The 16,945-nt window shown below is 36.1% G+C and overlaps 2 protein-coding genes and 1 long non-coding RNA gene across 3 annotated transcripts in view; all 3 read left to right on the plus strand.

Moving 5' to 3' along the window:
- LOC147759358 (uncharacterized) overlaps nucleotides 1-1,589 on the plus strand; it is a 10,151-nt gene extending 8,562 nt beyond the window's left edge. Inside the window, exon 3 of the long non-coding RNA XR_015331387.1 lies at nucleotides 296-1,589. This is a non-coding gene — a long non-coding RNA (uncharacterized LOC147759358). The remainder of the gene's footprint in view (nucleotides 1-295) is intronic.
- Nucleotides 1,590-3,656: 2,067 nt separating this feature from the next.
- Nucleotides 3,657-6,408, plus strand: LOC147759359 (carbohydrate sulfotransferase 9-like). The gene is made up of 3 exons (XM_086997404.1): nucleotides 3,657-3,681; nucleotides 4,471-4,547; nucleotides 5,575-6,408. The coding sequence occupies exons 1-3, from the start codon at nucleotides 3,657-3,659 to the stop codon at nucleotides 6,406-6,408; spliced, it is 936 nt and encodes a 311-aa protein (XP_086853530.1).
- A 4,422-nt stretch (nucleotides 6,409-10,830) lies between these two features.
- Nucleotides 10,831-16,446, plus strand: LOC147759360 (carbohydrate sulfotransferase 9-like). The gene is made up of 2 exons (XM_086997405.1): nucleotides 10,831-10,953; nucleotides 15,613-16,446. The coding sequence occupies exons 1-2, from the start codon at nucleotides 10,831-10,833 to the stop codon at nucleotides 16,444-16,446; spliced, it is 957 nt and encodes a 318-aa protein (XP_086853531.1).
- Nucleotides 16,447-16,945: the final 499 nt, after the last annotated feature.

Here is a 16,945-nt window from a genome sequence, read left to right on the forward strand (position 1 = left end):
TTGGGACGCAACTCTTCGAAAACGAACATGATTATCTCCATTTTTTTTCAAATATTTCACTTTATGCTGGGTAGATTTTGTCTTACAATATTTCACAAAATCGCTGGGGAAGAAATGGTGTTTCTGAAATATGAAATATGCACTTTATATTGGCCTAATCTCTTACTTTCGCTATTCTTTCTATTAGGGTATCCGTGTTATCCCCATTGGCAGTCAAGATAAAAAACCTATTTAGTCTCTTAAGAGACGGTTAAGCAAAACAACTTTACATAGTTATATTTATCTTCTCCTTCAGAAATTTCACTGGGATAGAGTTCCTCGGGCATGGGTGAACACTATAAACCGAAGAAGGCAAATGATGTTTCAGATGTGCAAGGATCTGAATGAACCCATTGAAGAAGATACGCCCATAAGTGTATCCAAACAACAAATTCCTGACAGAAACTACGTCGACGACATCTACCGGATAATTCTGTGTCCAATCTCAAAGACAGCCAGCAGATCCTGGCTTAAGATATATTTCAAACTGAATGGACAGATGAACACTTCTGTAGAATACAACCAAATGCCTCGCCCGTATTTCGAACCATACGTACGTAAGCTGAAGACGTACACTGATTTTGGTATCCATGGTCGTGTGAACAGTTACCTCAAAATAATGACAGTCCGTCACCCTCTGGTACGTCTTGTGTCAGCATACAAAGAACAGGTGGTACCACCCCATGGGCTGTTAAATGGTGCATTGGAGAAATTTAACATAAAAGGAAGACACACGAGGGACGGCAATAAAACACGTACAGTTACATTTGACGATTTTCTGCATTTTATCCTCCAACGTCCAAATATCCATTGGAATGAATTCAATACGTTTTGTGCTCCTTGCAAAATACAGTATGACCTCGTTGCGTATTTCGAGACAATGGCAGAGGACCTCAAAAACACTCTCATTCTCCTGGGCGCAGACGACATGATCCAACTCCCGCCTTCACATCGTGCAAATCAAACGTCGTCTGACGATGAAGCACGGCAGTTCTATCAGGGGGTAGACAGGGACCTTTTGAAGCAAGTCATGGCAAAGTATTGGGTAGAAGAAAAGTATTTTGGATATAACATGAGCTTGTTTTCATAAACTAAACAACGCCAGTGTAATAGCTTTATGAAGAATCTTGATAATGAAGTTTACAAACCGGGGCTCTGATAGTGGTAATAACATTGGAAGACACAGGTATTTGTATTACGCTTGTAGACATGGGTATTTGTAATTGGATAAAACAGAATATAAAATACTGGGTACATTGTATGGGTACAGAAATGTTTATTATTACAGAATTAAAATGAAATGTGATCTTAACTTATGGAGATGCGTGGTCACAAGTACCTGAGACCCAAAAAACACATTACGTTATTACAACGTTACAATAACGTTAATTTTCAAAAAGAAAAAAAAAAGTGTTATGACCATGTTATAGTAACGTTATAAAACGTTATGTGTTTGGGGAGGGATAGCTTGAAATATTTGAATGCATACTGAACAAAGTTCAAGGGCTACGGTTTTTTGTGACAACATCCAGCCCCGCGTAATAATAATAAGTAATAATAGTAAGTTTATTAACACATAACAACCACAAGGTGAAGTTATACAATAAATGTAATTAAAACATTTACTTTAAATAAGGGATATATATATATACTAAGACCAAAAATAAATAAAACAAGAACTTCTGAAATTTTGATAAAAGCTAAGGGATAAAATAAAATATATACAATAAACACCAAGATGACTTCCAAAATAAAACACAAACTACGAAAAGTTCGTTACGGTAAAGGGTCTCGCATAGTATTTGCATTTGTCGAAATGCACCCTTGTCACATTTTTTTTCAAAAGTAAATGAGAAATACCTTTTATTATTTCTATGATATCCTTTTTTTTCATGTACATATATGTGAGATTGGACATTGCTTGCATTTATTTTACAGAAAAAGAAACGTGAATTGCTGACTGTCCTCACTCTCTCTGTCGCCCCCTCTCTCTTTCTCTTAGATAATCGCAAAGGAATTCCTGACAATTTTTGCGAAATTGAGAGTGCTATTCCTTAGGAGCATCATTTTTCTTTATAATTTCTGTCCCAAGGAACGCTGCCCATAAAATTGATGACGTGTCGTCCCGCTGTGTTATTTCACCAGTTAAAGGACCTTTTTGAGCATGCCATGACGACCGCGAGATCGTCTGTTTCTTCATAAGTTTCGCGTTCTCTCTAAGCTTCATACATGGCCTCGTCCTTAATCTTCAAGTTTTTTCTTCACCTACAGCGTGTTCCTGTACGTTTTGGTACGGTGTCGGTAGTTTTCAGTGTCAAAGTGTGTAACAAATGATAAAAGGCTGTCAGAATGTCACCTTTGTCTTGGCATTTGTCACTGATTATTGGCTACCCCTGCGTAAAAGGTGTATTAATGTGATCATATGTGTGGAATTTCATGTCAGATGGACACATAAAGATCTAAAAATTCTTCACAATATTAAAAAAATACATCTTTGCACAGCAGTCGTAGATAGTTACGATTAAGCTGTTAGTTACAAACTACTTCCTAGTTTTCATAAGGTCCTTCAAGACCTCTAAAACATCGTAATAATTGCAGCACATACCACAAAACACTCAAAAATGCTTAGATAAAGAACGCCAAGGGAAAATAATCCTTGCGAGGCTGTAAATCGTTATCATGTGGAATTTTTGATTACTGCAACAGCAACTTGTTCGGAATACCTAACTATCAAAAGAAAAAAAATCAATATATTCAGAATTCAGCAGCTCGTCTCCTTCTAAACCCAGAAGGCCCACCACATTACGTGATTCTTACATTTACACCAGTTCTCAACGGTCTTCATTGGTTATCCACATGCAGCCTCAAAGAATAGTCTATAAGATATTATTCTTACTTTACATGAAAAATATAATAAAATTATATATATATATATATATATATATATATATATATATATATATATATATATATATATATATATATATATAATTGACATATGTGACATTTTCTGTTTAACCTTAAGAATGGCATTCAGGGTGACCCTTATTTTGGTGCAGGAGTACACGATTACCACAGTGATTTCCATACCATAGAAGTAAAAATTGCAATATTATATTTAAAAAAATGTTACAGAATTTATACGCAGTAAGCACCTGAATGTAATTAAAAAAACAACACATATAGTAACATGTGCGTCCATCGCATACGGCAATAATCCCCTATATACAGGCTGCAGCAATGTAGTGTTCAATATTAGGCATTAATTGGTAATAAGCCCTTTTCTTGTTGTACAGTCATTCTACCCAGATAGCATTCTACCCAGCGTCATGGCGCGATCAACAACAATCGCTGCTTGCTTAATTGGACTTTGCATGAGTGTCGTTTTGCTGTTGGCACGAAGTAGGAATCTCATAGGTAGGTGGCATGATTAATGAAACGTTTTCGAATATAACATTTGTCCAAATTTACTGCCATGATATTCAAATTGACGAATAAAGAGGTTTAGCCCTTCCTTGTCGTAAAGGGCTTTAAATTCATCTTGAATGGCTTAAAAGAAGCACCAGTGACAGATATGACAGCCACGGGTGTGGAAAACGCCTTGTACAAAATCCAAGATGATCATTGATGGCTTCTGGTGCTGTGAGAATGTTGTAAATATGCAAAATCTACTTGAAATGAAATTAAAAATGCATACGCTGCGGCTGTTATCTCTTTTTAATGCGTTATATTGTGTAAATTGCTATGGTTTCTTGAGACCTTTGGGAATACCAAAAATTCGGGAATTTATTCTGTCAGGATTAATTCGTTGCAGCACTTTGCTCACTAGTGTAGACCTTTTGAATCGCCCCACCTAGGGAAGGAATTTATTCTCACTTTTAGTTCGTACATGTAGTATAGACTTTCCAGTCACTTTTAAAAGGGGACAAAATATAAAGGGGAAAAATATGAATAGTTTTATTAATGCCTTTGTAGGTTGCTGATCATGTAAAATTTCGCTTTCTACATTACTTAACTTTTTTTAAAAATGAATTTTCCTCTTTTGATCTATTTTTACTGGCCTTTTTATTATTATTTTTCGCGTCTTATTGTAAAGTCTACTGAACAAAACTGGATTTTAGACTCATTATTGGACGTTGGAGGATAAAATGCAGAAAATCGTCAAATGTAACTGTACGTGTTTTATTGCCGTCCCTCGTGTGTCTTCTTTTTATGTTAAATTTCTCCAATGCACCATTTAACAGTCTAAAATCATTATTATTATTATTTATTTATTTATTTATTTATTTATTTGTTTATTTATTTCTGGTCACAGTCTCCTCCAAACCACGCAAAATATTGTCAAGTTTTAAGATTTGCATTTTCTCGGATTATACATATTTACGTAACAAGTGGTTTGTGCTGGCAGTTCCGCCATATTGTATTTTCCAGATTCTATCACCCCACATTTGAATCCCAGCAGGGAAGTTAAAGAGAGCACTTATTATCTGTCCAGAGTTATTCAGCAGGTAACATTTAAATTAATTTTCAATTTTGGACACACACTTACATGCTGTTTTATGTATGAGAGAGGCTGGATAAGGTTCTTATATACAGTACTTGGGATAAACGCACGACGAGACATAGACCCCATTCCCAGAGATTAGATCGATACAACTAGATCGACCTAACTCCCTGGGGGTTCACGCTAAATAGCTGTCAGCCGAGCGGGCACGAAGGTTAATTACCCCCTTACAGCTTGTAGTAGGCGGGACGGACATTTAAGCCTGACTATCTGACAGTAATCTAGAGATACTCCCCACGGGGATAGATCGATCTAAAAATTATGGGAATGTGCCCATAGAATGAAATAGTGAACCCTGTCAGTTCTGCTAAAAATGTCATGAGATAGTCCTCATGATGGCGTATATCATGTACTAGTTTTAGCCATGGTAAATTGATACTTAAATTGACAAATTTAAGGAGGATCTCTCATATTAGCTTGAGTACATGTACTGTTTTGAGAAAGTGACTAATGATCAAAATATATCATGCAATAATATATGTAATTCATTCTTTAGTGAAATCTTTGCTGTTATTTTCATCGAAGCGTTACAAATAAACTAACAAAACGTTGCGTTTAGTAAAGCACACTCTGTGTCGCTTGGACTTTAACGACGAAAGGTACCCACTTTTCGACTTTTTTTACAAACTACGTCACTTTTTTTTTGGGACGCAAATCTTCGAAAACGAACAGGATTATCTCCATTTTTTCATATATTTTACTATATACTGGGTAGATTTTGTCTTACAATATTTCACAAAATCGCTGGGGAAGAAATGGTGTTTCTGAAATATGAAATATGTCTTGATATTGGCCTAATCACTTACGTTCGCTATTCTTTCTATTAGGGTATCCGTGGTATCCCCATTGGCAGTGGCTGGACCTCTTACGCAATGCCCTTCTTTGTCATCAAGATAAAAAACCTATTTTGTCTCTTAAGAGACGGTCAAGCAAAACGATTTTTTAACAGTTATATTTATCTTCTCCTTCAGAAATTTCACTGGGATAGAGTTCCTAGGGCATGGGTGAACACTATTAACCGAAGAAGGCAAATGATGTTTCAGATGTGCAAGGATCTGAATGAACCCATTGAAGAAGATACGCCCATAAGTGTATCCAAACAACAAATTCCTGACAGAAACTACGTCGACGACATCTACCGGATAATTCTGTGTCCAATCTCAAAGACAGCCAGCAGATCCTGGCTTAAGATATATTTCAAACTGAATGGACAGATGAACACTTCTGTAGAATACAACCAAATGCCTCGCCCGTATTTCGAACCATACGTACGTAAGCTGAAGACGTACACTGATTTTGGTATCCATGGTCGTGTGAACAGTTACCTAAAAATAATGACAGTCCGTCACCCTCTGGTACGTCTTGTGTCGGCGTACAAAGAACAGGTGGTACCACCACACGGGCTGTTAAATGGTGCATTGGAGGAATTTAACATAAAAAGAAGACGCACGGGGGACGGCAATAAAACACGCACAGTTACATTTGAAGATTTTCTGCATTTTATCATCCAACGACAAAATATTCATTGGAATGAATTCAATACGTTTTGTACTCCTTGCAAAATGCAGTATGATCTCGTTGTGTATTTCGAGACAATGGCAGAGGACCTCAAAAACACTCTCATTCTCCTGGGCGCAGACGACATGATCCAACTCCCGCCTTCACATCGTGCAAATCAAACGTCGTCTGACGATGAAGCTAGGCAGTTCTATCAGGGGGTAGACAGGGAGCTTTTGAAGCAAGTTATGGCAAAGTACTGGGTTGAGGAGAAGTATTATGGATATAACATGAGCTTGTTTTCATAAACTAAACAACGCCAGTGCAATAGCTTTATGAAGAATCTTGATAATGAAGTTTACAAACCGGGGCTTTGATAGTGGTAATAAAATTGGGAGACACGGGTATTTGTATTTCGCTTGTAGACATGGGAATTTGTATTTGGATAAAACAGAATATAAAATACTGGGTACATTGTATGGTTACAGAAATGTTTATTATTACAGAATTAAAATGAAATGTGATCTTAATTAACTCATGGAGATGCGTGTTCACAAGTACTTGAGACCCATCAAAAACAAACGTCATTATAACGTTACCATAACGTCAATTTTACCAAAAAAACAAAATGTTATGGCCACGTTATAGTAACGTTATAATACGTTATGTGTTTGCCGGGGATAGCTTGAAATATTTGAATGTCTACTGAAGAAATATCAAGGGCTATGGCTTTTGTGACAACATCCAGCGCCGTGTAATAATAATAAGTCATAATAATAGGTTTATTAACGCATACCTGCCACAAGTTGAAGTTGTACATTAAATGTAATTAAATCATTTATATTAAATATGGGATATACACTAAGACCAAAAATAAATAAAACGCAAACTTCTAAAAGTTTGATAAAAGATAAGGGGATAAAATAAAATATATACAATAAAGACCAAGATGAGTTAAAAAAAACACTAAGTGATAAAGAATGAGTTAAACGTTCTGAATTTTTGACACTAAAATTTGACTGGCTTTGCTTTAGTCGCACAAGTGTCGCACATAGGGTTTTAAGATGACGAAGATCACAGAGACATTCGCCTGTCACAAAGAGTATTTATCATGGACGTCAATTTGTGCCTGGTCGTCTGAAATGGGATGCAGCGATTCTTACAGAAGCATACAAGAGGTAAATGTTACAGAGAAGGCAGCTGATTGTTCCTTCTGGAACAGAACGTTATTGGGGAATTTTGCATGAAGTGGACACAGAAAATGGCTTCGGGGAATTTTCAAGCTCTTACAGTGTGCTTCTTATTGGACTCATACGAATTAATTTGCAACTTATGAAGACGATAGTAATGGTCTAAACATACATGAGTGCTGGGTAGGTTGCAAAATAATAACGCCATATTTGCGGTGTCATTGCACTCAAACAAATGGGTCTTCAGTGCCCTATGCACAAAATAACACGAAAGAAGCAAATGTCTCCAGATATTGGCAAAGAAAATGGCATGATCGTGCTTAGAAGAGTTCTTTTAACTTTGTCAATGTGTAGTGCATTTATCAGTCTGGATATGCATTAATATGATTATATGCGGGTTTTTTTCAATACCAGAGATTAAATAAAACATTTGTTTAAGACCTGGTTTGCTGTATAACTTTACGCATTGCATTAGGAGTGACACACATTTCGGTGCAGGAATACATGATTAGTACAGTGATTTCCATAGAAGTGAAATATTGCAATATTATCTATTAAAAAAAAAAACAACAAACAAATGTAACATAATTTATATGCAGTAAGATCCGAATGCAATTAAAAAAGCAGCGTGTCAAGCAGCACTTGTGTCCATCGCACACGGGAATTTATCCCCTGTAGGCTGCAGCAATATAGTAAATATTATAAACTGATTAAATGCACTTAATGTAGAGCTCTACCGGTACATAAGAACCGAACATGACATTTTACTCTACTAATCATTGTGCTGTTTACCGACCTGAAACCCTGGATATGCTGTTACTTCTTAGGGTATCATTTGAATGCCCTGGACTCTCAGTCTGATACCCCAGGGCTATCCAACTGCTACCTGTGGGTCTCAGTTTGGACCCTACTGCTGGATCCTTCTAAAGGCCTCAGGATTAATCCCCTGTTTCCCTTAGTGTATGGTGACACCAAATTATGAGTATATGTATATATGTTTTTTAACGTAAAAATAAAGCTGTGCCGTTAATATGGCCCTGATTACTATAACATATATTTTTTAGATGTCGGTTACTGAGCATTAATTGTTCATAAGCCCTTTTCCTGTTTCTCAGTCATTCTACGCTTATATAATACATGTATAGTGTAATGGCGAGATCGGCAACAATTGCTGCTTGCTTCATAGGACTTTGCGTGAGTCTCGTGTTGCTGTTGGCACGGAGTAGGAATCTCATAGGTAGGTGGCATGATTAATGAAACATTCTCGAATATAACATTTGTCCAAATTTACTGCCATGATATTGAAGTTGACGATGAAAGAGGTTTAGCCCTTTCTTGTCGTAAAGGTCTTTAAATTCATCTTGAATGGATTAAAAGAAGCACCAGTGACTGATATGAGAGCCACGTGTGTGGGAAACGCCTTGTAAAAAATCCAAGAGGATCGTCAGTAGCTTTTGGTGCTGTGAGAATCTTGTAAATATGCAAAATCTACTTGCACTGAAAATAAAAATCCATGCGCTGCAGCTGGTAAGTTTTAGATACTTTATAAAGTGCAAAATGCTATGGTTTCTTGAGACCATTGAGAATGCCAACAAATTCGGGGATTCATTCTGTCAGGATTAATTCATTGCAGCAATTGTTTCACTAGTGTAGACTTTTTTTTTTACTGTCGCCACACCTAGAAATGAAATTTATTGCCACTTTTACTGTGTAGTATACACTCTCCAGCCAAAGGGAACGCAAGACTATAAAAAATATGAATGGAGCTTTTTTAAAAGACTGTTTCAAGTTGGTGATCAAGTAACGTTTCAATTTCTTAATTATATGTTTTGATTAATTTCCCTGTTTTAATCTATTTTTTAGGGCCATTTTATTATTTTTCACGTTTTATTGTAAAGTCTTCTGAAAAATCTGTATTTTAGACTCACAAGAAATATAAATATGACTATAATTATTATATTTTAATTATTAATTTGTGATAATACTCTCCTCTAAACCATGCAAAATACCGTTAAGTTTTAAGATTGGCAATTTCTCGGATCATATATATATATATATATATATATATATATATATATATATATATATATATATATATATATATATATATATACGTTACAAGCGGTTTATACTGGTAATTCCAGATTCTATCACTCCACATTTGAATCCCAGCAGGGAAGTTAAAGAGAGCACTAATTATTTGTCCAGAATTATTCAGCAGGTAACATTTAAATTGATTTTCAATTTTTGACACACACTCAGATACTGTGTTATACATGTATGAGAGAGACTGGAGTAGGTTCTTATATACTTGGGATAAACGCACGACGAGACTCAGAATGTAATAGTGAACCCTGTTAAAAATGCCATATGTTAGTCTTCATGATGGCGTATGTCCTGTACTAGTTTTGGCCATAGATGATTGATAATAAAATTGACTTTCTGAATTTAAGGAGGCTCTCTCATATTAGCTTGAACGCATGTACTTTTTTCACGACAGTGACTTATAATCAAAATACACCATGCAATAAAATATGTAAATCATCATTTAATGAAATCGTTGCTGTTATTTGATCAAAGCTACGAATATGTTAACAGAACGTTGCATTAGCGAAGTTTTATGGGACGCAACTCTTCAAGAGGATTATCACCATTTTTTCATATACTTTACTATATGCTGAGTAGATTTTGTCTTATAATTTCTCACAAAAACGCTGGTAAAAATTTTTTTTTTTTTTTTGAAATATGAAATATAGGCCTAACCTCTAACGTTCGCTTTTCTTTTTATCTAGCTCTATCTAGCTCCACTGGCAGTGGCTGGACCTCTTACGCATCAAAATAAAAAACCTATTTAGTCTCTTAAGAGACGGTTAAGCAAAACAAATTATAAACAGTTATCGTTCTTCTCTCCTTCAGAAATTTCACTGGGATAGAGTTCCTAGGGAATGGGTGAACACTATAAACCGAAGAAGGCAAATGATGTTTCAGATGTGCAAGGATCTGAATGAACCCATTGAAGAAGAAGTGCCAATCAGTGTATCCAAACAACAAATTCCCGACAGAAACTACGTTGACGACATCTACCGGATAATTCTGTGTCCAATCTCAAAAACAGCCAGCAGATCCTGGCTTAAGATATATTTCAAACTGAATGGACAGATGAACACTTCTGTAGAATACAACCAAATGCCTCGCCAGTATTTCGAACAATACGTACGTAAGCTTAAGACGTACACTGATTTTGGTATCCATGGTCGTGTGAACAGTTACCTAAAAATAATGACAGTCCGCCACCCTCTGGTACGTCTTGTGTCGGCATACAAAGAACAGGTGGTGCCACCACATGGGCTGTTAAATGGTGCATTGGAGAAATTTAACATGAAAAGAAGACGCACGAGGGACGGTAATAAAACAAACACAGTTACATTTGAAGATTTTCTGCATTTTATCCTCCAACGTCCAAATATCCATTGGAATGACTTCAATACGTTTTGTGCCCCTTGCAAAATGCAGTATGATATCGTTGTGTATTTCGCGACAATGGCAGAAGACCTCAGAAACACTCTCATTCTCCTGGGCGCAGACGACATGATCCAACTCCCGCCTTCACATCGTGTAAATCAAACGTCGTCTGACGATGAAGCACGGCAGTTCTATCAGGGGGTAGACAGGGACCTTTTGAAGCAAGTTATAGCAAAGTACTGGGTCGAGGAGAAGTATTTTGGATATAATATGAGCTTGTTTTCATAAACTAAACAACGCCAGTGCAATAGCTTTATGAAGAATCTTGATAATGAAGTTTACAAACCGGGGCTTTGATAGTGGTAATAACATTGGGAGACACGGGTATTTGTATTTCGCTTGTAGACATGGGAATTTGTATTTGGATAAAAAAGAATATTAAATACTGGGTACATTGTATGGTTACAGAAATGTTTATTATTACAGAATTAAAATGAAATGTGATCTTAATTAACTCATGGAGATGCGTGTTCACAAGTACTTGAGACCCATCAAAAACAAACGTCATTATAACGTTACCATAACGTCAATTTTACCAAAAAAACAAAATGTTATGGCCACGTTATAGTAACGTTATAATACGTAATGTGTTTGCCGGGGATAGCTTGAAATATTTGAATGTCTACTGAAGAAATATCAAGGGGTATGGCTTTTGTGACAACTTCCAGCGCCGCGTAATAATAATAATGAGTAATAATAATAGGTTTATTAACGCATACCTGCCATAAGTTGAAGTTGTACATTTATTAAATGTAATTAAATCATTTATATTAAATATGGGATATACACTAAGACCAAAAATAAAACGCAAACTTCTGAAAGTTTGATAAAAGCTAAGGGGATAAAATAAAATATATTCAATAAAGACCAAGATGAGTTAAAAAAAAACACTAAGTGATAAAGAATGAGTTAAACGTTCTGAATTTTTGACACTAAAATTTGACTGTCTTTGCTTTAGCCGCACAAGTGTCGCACATAGGGTTTTAAGATGACGAAGATCACAGAGACATTTACCTGTCACAAAGAGTATTTATCATGGAAGTCACATTGTGCCTGGTCGTCTGAAATGGGATGCAGCAATTCTTACAGAAGCATACAAGAGGTAAATGTTACAGAGAAGGCAGCTGATGTGTTGGGTTTGGAGAATACTTAAACGTATTTTATGTCTTCTTGATCAAAACAAGTTCAATACAGTGACGAACAGAAAAGGTATTAAAGTGACAAACACAAGTACGATGTTCGAAATTTGGCCGATGACGGCCGCTTTTATTGTGAGTCCCTCTAATAAATGAAATGAAGTAATTTTAGAATCTAAAATGGAATAATTGTGACAGTGCCTAATTACGTAACTTTTACGTCTGAAAAAACTTTATTTTATATATAATTCCCAAACAACGTAGTGCAGACGTTCTAATTTGTGGGTTAGACCTGGGAGATACCGCAGGAAACACATAACGTTGTTATAACGCTACCATAGCGTTCTATACAGTTCTTTGTCGGATTTTTTTCTGTAGAAAATTCAATTCTATGCACATTTCGGTTTTTCAATTTACTGCCTTTATCTGTATCTGAATAAGTGACCACATAGCCAGCTATTTAAGGGGGGGGGTCTTTTTCTGAAAAATTGGACCTTTTACCATTAAACCTTCGTATACCTAGAAAAACCTTTATCCAGAATGGAAAGTTTCCCGTAAAAATGGAACGATATTCTTTGTTGCCTTCTTTCCTGTTGTGAATGAACCTATGAAAGTTTGAGGCACCGAAATTCTGTCAACCGTCACTAAAAATCAAGTTGCTTTTGATGACGAATCAAGATTTTTGTTCTCCATCGATGGTCAAATAAGAGTCCTTAGACATGTTGCAAAATATCTCTTGCAGGAGTGGGTGCAGGGTATTATTGACTGAAGTGCCGGGTCAGTCCGTATTTGGAGAGCATTCCATGCCCATGATTTTGGTACATTGTTCCTTCTGGAACAGAACGTTATTTGGGCATTTAGCATGAAGTGGACACAGAAAATGGCTTCGGGAAATTTCCAAACGCTTACAGTGTACTTCTCATTGGACTCCTACGAATTAATTTGCAACTTATAAAGACGATAGTAATGGTCTAAACATACATGAGTACTGGGTAGGTTGTGCAATAATGACGCCATATTTGCGGTATCATTGCACTCAAACAAACGGGTCTTCAGTGCCCTATGCACAAAATAGCACCAAAGAAGCAAATGTCTCCAGATATTGGCAAAGAAAATGACATGATCGTGCTTAGAAGAGTTCTTTTAACTTTGTCAATGTGTAGTGCATTTATCAGTCTGGATATGCATTAATATGATTATATGCGGGTTTTTTTCAATACCAGAGATTAAATAAAACATTTGTTTAAGACATGGTTTGCTGTATAACTTTACGCATTGCATTAGGAGTGACACACATTTCGGTGCAGGAATACATGATTAGTACGGTGATTTCCATAGAAGTGAAAAAGTGCAATATTATCTATTAAAAAAAAAAAAACAAACAACAAACAAATGTAACATAATTTATATGCAATAAGATCCGATTGCAATTAAAAAAGCAGCGTGTCAAGCAGCACTTGTGTCCATCGCACACGGGAATTTATCCCCTGTAGGCTGCAGCAATGTAGTAATCATTATAAACTGATTAAATGCACATAATGTAGAGCTGTACCGGTATATAAGAACAGAACATGACATTTTACTCTACTTATCATTGTGCTGTTTACCGACCTGAGACCCTAAATATGCTGATGCTTTTTAGGGTATCATTTGGATGCCCTGGACTCTCAGTCTGACACCCCAGGGCTATCCAACTGCTACCTGTGGGTCTCAGTTTGGACCCTACTGCTGGATTCCTCTAAAGGCCTCAGGATTTATCCCCTGTTTCCCTTAGTGTATGGTGACATCAAATTATGAGTATATTTATATAGCTGTTTAGTTAATATGGCCCTGATTACTATAATATATATTTTTTAGATGTCGGTTACTGAGCATTAATTGTTAATAAGCCCTTTTCTTGTCGCTCAGTCATTCTACGCTTATATAATACATGTATAGTGTAATGGCGAGATCGGCAACAATTGCTGCTTGCTTCATAGGACTTTGCGTGAGTCTCGTGTTGCTGTTGGCACGGAGTAGGAATCTCATAGGTAGGTGGCATGATTAATGAAACATTCTCGAATATAACATTTGTCCAAATTTACTGCCATGATATTGAAGTTGACGATGAAAGAGGTTTAGCCCTTCCTTGTCGTAAAGGGCTTTAAATTAATCTTGAATGGATTAAAAGAAGCACCAGTGAAAGATATAAGAGCCACGCCTTGTAAAAAAATCAAAGAGGATCGTCAGTAGCTTTTGGTGCTGTGAGAATGTTGTAAATATGCAAAATCTACTTGCAATGAAAATAAAAATACATGCGCTGCGGCTGGTAAGTTTTAGATACTTTATAAAGTGCAAAATGCTATGGTTTCTTGAGACCATTGAGAATGCCAACAAATTCGGGGATTCATTCTGTCAGGATTAATTCGTTGCAGCACTTGGTTCACTAGTGTAGACTTTTTAACTGTGGCTACACCTAAGAATGGAATTTATTCCCACTTTTACTGTGTGGTATACACTCTCCAGCCAAAAGGAACGCAAGACTATAAAAAATATGAAAAGAGATTTTATTAATCCCTGTTTTAAGTTGGTAATTAAGTAACCTTTTAATTTCTTAATTATTTGTTTCAATAAATTTCCCTGCTTTAATCTATTTTACGGGGCATTTTATTATTTTTCACGTTTTATTGTAAAGTCTCCTGAAAAATCTGTATTTTAAAACTCAGAAGAAATATAATTATTACTATGATTATTATATTTTAATTATTAATTTGTGATAATACTCTCCTCTAAACCACGCAAAATACCGTTAAGTTTTAAGATTGGCAATTTCTCGGATCATACATATATATACGTTACAAGCGGTTTATACTGGTAATTCCACCATATTGTGTTTTCCAGATTCTATCACTCCACATTTGAATCCCAGCAGGGAAGTTAAAGAGAGCACTAATTATTTGTCCAGAATTATTCAGCAGGTAACATTTAAATTGATTTTCAATTTTTGACACACACTCAGATACTGTGTTATACATGTATGAGAGCGACTGGATAAGGTTCTTATATACTTGGGATAAACGCACGACGAGACTCAGAATGTAATAGTGAACCCTGTTAAAAATGCCATATGTTAGTCTTCATGATGGCGTATGTCCTGTACTAGTTTTGGCCATAGATGATTGATAATAAAATTGACTTTCTGAATTTAAGGAGACTCTCTCATATTAGCTTGAACGCATGTACTTTTTTCACGACAGTGACTTATAATCAAAATACACCATGCAATAAAATATCATCATTCAATGAAATCGTTGCTGTTATTTTGATCAAAGCTACGAATATGTTAACAGAACGTTGCATTAGCGAAGTTTTATGGGACGCAACTCTTCAAGAGGATTATCACCAGTTTTTTTCATATACTTTACTATATGCTGAGTAGATTATGTCTCATAATTTTTCACAAAATCGCTGGTGAAGAATTGTTTTTTTGAAATATGAAATATAGGCCTATAATCTCTAACGTTCGCTTTTCTTTTTATCTAGCTCTATCTAGCTCCACTGGCAGTGTCTGGAACTCTTACGCAATACTTTCTTTTGTCATAAAGATAAAAAACCTATTTAGTCTCTTAAGAAACGGTTAAGCAAAACAATTTCTTAAAACAGTAATATTTATTTTCTCTTTCAGAAATTTCACTGGGATAGAGTTCCTAGGGCATGGGTGAACACTATAAACCGAAGAAGGCAAATGATGTTTGAGATGTGCAAGGATCTGAATGAGCCCATTGAAGAAGAAGCACCTATCAGAGTATCCAAACAACAAATTCCTGACAGAAACTACGTCGACGACATCTACCGGATAATTCTGTGCCCAATCTCAAAGACAGCCAGCAGGTCCTGGCTTAAGATATATTTCAAACTGAATGGACAAATGAACACTTCTGTAGAATACAACCAAATGCCTCGCCCGTATTTCGAACCTTACGTACGTAAGCTTAAGACGTACACTGATTTTGGTATCCATGGTCGTGTGAACAGTTACCTAAAAATAATGACAGTCCGCCATCCTCTGGTTCGTCTTGTGTCAGCATACATAGAACAGGTGGTGCCACCACGCGGGATGTTTAGAGGTGCATTGGAGAAATTTAACAGAAACAGAAGACGCACGAAAGACGGCAATAAAACACGCACAGTTACATTTGGAGATTTTCTACATTTTATCCTCCAACGTCCAAATATCCATTGGAATGAATTTAATACGTTTTGTGCTCCTTGCAAAATGCAGTATGATCTCGTTGTGTATTTCGAGACAATGGCAGAGGACCTCAAAAACACTCTCATTCTCCTAGGCGCAGACGACATGATCCAACTCCCGCCTTCACATCGTGCAAATCAAACGTCGTCTGACGATGAAGCACGGCAGTTCTATCAGGGGGTAGACAGGGACCTTTTGAAGCAAGTTATGGCCAAGTACTGGGTTGAGGAGAAGTATTATGGATATAACATGAGCTTGTTTTCATAAACTAAACAACGCCAGTGTAATAGCTTTATGAAGAATCTTGATAATGAAGTTTACAAACCGGGGCTTTGATAGTGGTAATAACATTGGGAGACACGGGTATTTGTATTACGCTTGTAGACATGGGAATTTGTATTTGGATAAAACAGAATATAAAATACTGGGTACATTGTATGGTTACAGAAATGTTTATTATTACAGAATTAAAATGAAATGTGATCTTAACTCAGGAGATGCGTGGTCACAAGTACTTGAGACCCATAAAAAACAAACGTCATTATAACGTTACCATAAGGTCAATTTTACCAAAAAAAACAAAATGTTATGGCCACGTTATAGTAACGTTATAATACGTTATGTGTTTGCCGGGGATAGCTTGAAATATTTGAATGTCTACTGAAGAAATATCAAGGGCTATGGCTTTTGTGACAACATCCAGCGCCGAGTAATAATAATAAGTAATAATAATAGGTTTATTAATTAAATCATTTATATTAAATAT

The sequence above is a fragment of the Lingula anatina genome, chromosome 10 (assembly GCF_051362555.1).
Source record: "Lingula anatina isolate TDL-2025a chromosome 10, LinAna3.0, whole genome shotgun sequence".
Taxonomy (NCBI): domain Eukaryota; kingdom Metazoa; phylum Brachiopoda; class Lingulata; order Lingulida; family Lingulidae; genus Lingula; species Lingula anatina.